The following is a 6,000-nucleotide window of genomic DNA, read 5'->3' as shown; positions in this document are numbered from 1 at the left end:
TAATTAAATTAGGATAAATCTGAATGAGCTAATGAGTTTTTAATAGTTCAATTTTAATGCTGATATGAATTGGGTGAAGGTTTAAGAACTTAAGAGTAGATCAGTTTTCTATTCAACAATTTACATATTTTGTTTCATGTCATTGGTTGTAATCCCCACAATGCAACATCACTTACCCTACTTCCTCCTTGTGTTTCCATCTTCTTTGCTAGCCCTTCTGAACTTTGTCCTTGGGTAAATGCAGTTCTTTTGATTTCAAATGGTTGATTGTTCTAAGGTTTGCATCCTCCCTAATGTTATTTTTCCTCTTATAGACCTGACTATTATTTGACTGAAAACTGAGCCACAGAGGTGAGGCTCAGTTCCAGACTAGAAAAGTGACTAAGGACCAGAGTCTTAGGGCTCCACCAGTCTCTCTCTAAAAGTAGTCCTTGCTTGTTTTATGACTTTAAGTTTTATTTCATATTTTTCTTACTCTATCCAGGACCTTCTAATGTGATCCCTTTTAGAGCACTTGGTAATGATAGCTGTTGTTGTTGTTAAGTGCTGTTGAGTCTGTTTCGATTCATAGCGACCCGGTATAGGATTTCCAAGGAGCAACTGGCAAATTTGAACCACCAACCTTGTGGTTCATACTGACCTTACAGTCTAGTTCTTACCCTGTAGCGCCATATGGCTCTATCTAATTCTTCTGTTCTCGGGGTTATAGAGGCTGAGGTCTACATGGCCTATTAGTTCTTTAGAGTAATTTTTTCCATGTGTCTTGGATTGTCTTCATCCTTATGGACTAGGAGAAATCAATAGTTACACCTTAGATGGCTGATCATGAGCTTTTAAGACCCTAGTCACTATTCACCAAAGTAGAATGTGGAACATTAATTTTATAGATTAATTTATACCAACTAAACTTGGTATCCCTTGTTACTATGGTCCTGAGTTTCCAGGTTTGGCAACTCATCCCCTTAAAGTGTTTGGTTATAACTAAGAAATTTTCATAACTTTGTATTCTACATGCTCTACTTACTATATTAATGGATATACTTTATCTGTTAAACCTATTTATTTGTGGGTATAGTTTCATTCTCCTTTCTACACGTACTCACCTTTCAGTGCTCATATTAATCAAACATACTTGTACTGTTTTCTTAATATGGAATGAGTGTTAGAAATGTACAATTACATAACACACATATCCAGTTACTTGTTTATTTGTGTGTATTGTTTAATAACCTAAACTTTATACAGTGTTTATAAATGTTTTGGCTGTGTTTATGCATTCATCAGAATCAGCTCATTGCAACGGGTTATGTGTTTACTGGTCTAGCTCCCCTCTAGATTTTAAGCTACTGAAGGGACAGAATACATATGTTCTGTATGGTTCATTCTCACAAATATTTGTCTCTATGGGGAAGGGAACTGACTCCATCCTAGAAAAACTTACATAAGGAAAGTATAGGAATGGTATAGAGACAGGATCTGACCTCCCCTGACAACAAAAGGGGGAAGCAGAATCAAACTCAACACCAGTCCAAGGTTGATTCTTATGCGGTAGAGGTCAGACATGCCTCCATTCTCCAATCTTCCTTACCAGTCCTGACACCAACCAACCTTCTCACAGCATTATCTACTTCTCTGCAGAGTTCAATAACTCAGTGTAATGACCAAACAGAACTCTCAGACAATATTTATGATTATGGTGTTTTTCAGGGACATTAACAGGCTGCTATTCAGGATCAGAAATGCTCACGATTCGGTTATTTAGTATGATACAGTTATTCAATCAGGACAGCTTTTCCTAACCATGCCTGCAAGTAGGCCTCTCTCTGGCCCTTGGCCCCTCAACCATGTGGCCCCTTGGTCTCTGCCCTGTTCAGGCAATGTTATAAAGATCTTTTAGCACTGTGATAAACGCCCATGGATATACCACTTTACTATTAGCCTCAGTCTGAAGGATCTCAGCTCTAGCTTCTTGAGTCAAAAAACCTAGCACCCTCAATTAAATGCCTGAAAGCACCTCACTCTACAAGTGTATCCAGCATTACTTGCTCCAAGGGCCGGAAAACCCACAGCTTTGTCTCACATTCATGGTGTTGCTGCTGCTTCTTCTTTACCACACCTCTGGTTATCACAGCTTTCTGTCCCTGGATCAAGGAGGTTCTGCATGTAGGAATCTCGAGGTTCAAAGGAAATACTCTGCTCCTAGCTCTTATTCTTATTGGAATGAGATTCTCCCATTCTTCCGTCTGAGATGGTTCATTTTATACCCAGTGGGATAGCAAAACTGGCCAATCCCTGTATTAGAGTTCCAACTTTTTATAATCACAATTAATCCTATGAAAAATCACTCACAACTGAATCATATAATCCTATCAGAAACTCCCCCTACCTTTTTTTAACCCAGGACCATCAAGAAAACAGGAAGTAGATCTAATCTACATGGTCCCAGTTGTTTGATGGGATTTATAAGAAGAATAGCAAGTAGAAGCTTATTAAGCAAATCACTGCACCACAGAAAGACAGACCCACAAAAAGGCAATGGCATTGTGGGGTTGTTGTTGTTAGGTGCCATCGAGTTGATATCAACCCATAGCAACCTTATGCACAGCAGAACAAAACACTGCCCGATCCTGGGCCAACCTCACTACTGTTGCCATGCTTGAGTCCATTGATGCTGCCACTTGGCCAATCCATCTCATTGGGGGTCTTCCTCTTTTTCTCTGACCCTCCACCTTACCTTCTCCAGTGACTGCTCCCTCCTGACAATATGCCCAAAGTATGAGAGACGAAGTTTGGCCATCTTGGCCCTTAAGGAGCACTCTGGCTACACTTCTTCCAAAATGGATCTACTGTTTTCTTTGGCTGCCCATGGCACTTTCAATGTTCTCTTCCAACACCATAAGTCAAAGGCATCAATTCTTCTATGACCTTCTTTATTGTGGGGTAGTAATAGATAATAACAGGGAGTGGTACTGTAGGATATGTACTGGCTTACTAACCACAAAGTCAGCAGTTCAAACCCACCAGCTGGTCTTTGGAAACCCATACAGAGTTGCTATAAGGAGGAATGGACTATGGGCACTTATGAACAAGAACAACATAAGCAATGCAAAAATGAGGGTCCCTTGCTCCATTGGGCAGCTTATATAAGGCTCTGATGGCAGAGCTGTATACTGCAAGCTCAGTAAACAATATCTAGGAAAGAAATGTGAGGAGGGCACTTTAGGCCAAAGCAATAACATAAAACACTCAAGAGGCATAATGTATTCAGTGTGATTATATACACTTGGCTAGTACACATTACAAAATGCCTGCCTGATGTAGTGAGTGTCTAGAGAGGGGTTGAGGAAGTGGTCAAGATATCAAGATCCTGTACGGATTTTATTCTTTCAGTCACAGGAGGATGATTTTATGTAGATTTGCTTTTTTTCTGCTTATTTATGTTTTCATTTCAGCATCTGGCAGTGCTTCCAAAAATGTCAAAAATTATTTTCTCTCCAGCTATAAGGAGCTTACCAACAACACAACAATATTCAACTTTAAATATTAATGAAATATGGAGGAGACTGTCAATGCGAATGATATGCTGCAGGGCAGCTAATTATTTATTATGGTCCTTCTAGTCAAATGTCTCCATTTTGTGATATAGTGCATATCCTAGCCTCTATACCAAGGAGCTCTGGTAGCGTAGTGGTTATGAATTAGGCTGCTAATCTCATGGTCAGCAGTTCGAAACTACCAGTGGTTCCGCAGGAGTAAGATGAGGCTTTCTGCTCCTGTAAAGATTTACAGCCTCGGAAACCCTGTACAGGGTTGTTATGAGCTGGAAGCGACTCCACGGCACATAACAACAACAACAACGCTCTACATTTGTGATTTTGGACCCATTTTGAAATGAGTTGCTAAGGAGTAAAGATTAAAGTGGGGCTAAGAAGTAAAGATTACAATGCAACTAAGATTATGAGTGCTCCCACCTTAACTAGAGGACTGGACTCAAGTTATCCCCCTTAGTTTCTCCTGGGTGCATGGTCTATCTCCAATTTATGAGATTGCTTTGGACAAATTTGCTCTCTTGCCCTGGATCTTGCATTTGGCTCATTACGTCTGACCACCAGTGCATGGGACTTTCGGAACATCACCTGACCTGATGTGTCAGCTCCTGCAACCTTGTACATCAACAGCCTGTTGTCTGACCTGCTGATTTGGGTTCCTCAGTTCCTGAGACTACGTGGGTGATAAAAATCCTCCAGACTGATCTCACAATTGTGAGTCATTTCTTTTGACAACTGTGAATTTTCTGAGGCATTGCAATTTGTTGCAGAATCCTGGGACTTGAGGAAAGGGAGGGGTGATGATTGATATCAAGGAATATGGAGTGGTATAGCATGTCGGAAAAGTCGAACAGTTGGGCTATCTTTAACCTCCAACTCATAGGACCAGCCTTGTGCTCATCTTTCTAGAAGGAATTATTCAGGCATATGCAGAGTCAATCTACTGAAAAATCTTTGAAAACGAAGATCAGAATATTCAATCAATCACATCTGAAAATAGGTCTTGGTATTGAATGAATCAGTAAGTAGGAAAGTGTCTGGGAAAGATTGCATGAAAGAATTCTCAAAACAGAAGAAGAGTAAGAAGGAGAGGAGGAGGAAGAACAAGAAGAAGGTAAAAAAGCAAAGGAGGATGAAGATGAGAACAGCATATGTTTTAAAATTCAACAACGGTGGCAAGAGGTTTTCTGGATTAGAATCTTCACTGCTATCTCACACACACATCCATGCTCTAAAAGGGAGCCTCTCACCTTGGTAGATACACTTCCACTTTTTGCTTCTTCACAGAGTTTCCCCATTCTTCAATTAACTGTGCCTTGATCAGTGGTTCCAGGGTAGCCAGTGGGACTTCCTGTCTGGACAGCACTAACATCATACTTATCTCATCTCCTTCATAGGGAATTTCTAGGACTTGGTAGATACCTCCAGCTTCATTAGAGCCATCACTAAATTCTCCTAAAGCAGAAAGGTATGGTCACAGACAATTCACATCAAGATTTTAAAAAAATGATTGAGATTTTTTATACATTTTTTCCCCAAAATAATACTATTTTATTGCTGTTGTATGCTGGCTGGGTTCTGAATCATAAAGATCCTGCATATGGTTTCTGAGGCTATAAATCTTTATGGGAACAGAGAGCCTTGTGTTTTTCCCCCATAGAGCAGCTGGTGAGTTCAAATTGCTAATTGTGCAGTTAGAAGACCAAAACACAACCCACTATGCCACCAGGGATCCTTAAAGTACTATATTGTTGTTGTTGTTGTTTTTAAGTGCCATCAACTTGGTTGTGACTCATACTGACTCCGTATGGGGTTTCCATGGAGCAGATGGTAGAGATGAACCACTGACCTTGTAGTTCAAACTGACCTTTCAGCCCAGTGTTTATCCTACAGCGCTAGACCAGAATTCCATAGTGTGTGTAGAATATGAGAAATTCAGGCATCTAAGAAAAAGAGTTTACTTGAAAACAGGCCCTGAAATTCAAGTGAATCCTTGGTTTTGAAGAATTATTTTTATTTTAGAATCCTTACAATCATTTCTCATCTGGCATAAAATGTTCCCTAGACTTGCTTTTGTCATTTTTAAATGACATAATTCAAGTGAACTTCATGGAAATCATTAGAAACAATGAAAAGTCCTGATTAGAAAAACAAAACGTTGGCTCTAAGTTTGATGTAAATCACATTAACTATGTAGTACCTGATACTATATTGCCACAACCACAAGTTCTAAGCATTCAATCTGGTGTAGTTGTGATTACGAAGACCAACAAATTAGATAAATAGGTAAATGAGAGAATTGGCTCTATGAATGTAGCCAAATTGACTTGGCTTTTATAAATAAAAATTAAAGACATCTTTAAAATAAATGGTTCTGTCTCTAAACATTGTCCATTTTCAAAATTAACTGGAGTGCTTTTCTTATGGATATTTTCAAATAACAGATCTACTT

The 6,000-nt window shown here is 39.4% G+C and overlaps 1 protein-coding gene across 1 annotated transcript in view; it reads right to left on the bottom strand.

Annotated features, from left to right (window-relative positions):
* Positions 1–6,000, bottom strand: part of SERPINI1 (serpin peptidase inhibitor, clade I (neuroserpin), member 1) — a 115,623-nt gene that overhangs the window by 38,477 nt on the left and 71,146 nt on the right. Inside the window, exon 5 of the mRNA XM_006861806.1 lies at positions 4,799–5,003. Coding sequence (XP_006861868.1) covers positions 4,799–5,003 — 205 coding nt within the window. The remainder of the gene's footprint in view (positions 1–4,798; positions 5,004–6,000) is intronic.

Source organism: Chrysochloris asiatica, unplaced genomic scaffold (genome assembly GCF_000296735.1).
Source record: "Chrysochloris asiatica unplaced genomic scaffold, ChrAsi1.0 scaffold00043, whole genome shotgun sequence".
Lineage (NCBI taxonomy): Eukaryota > Metazoa > Chordata > Mammalia > Afrosoricida > Chrysochloridae > Chrysochloris > Chrysochloris asiatica.
This window is presented reverse-complemented; position numbering and strand designations above follow the sequence as displayed.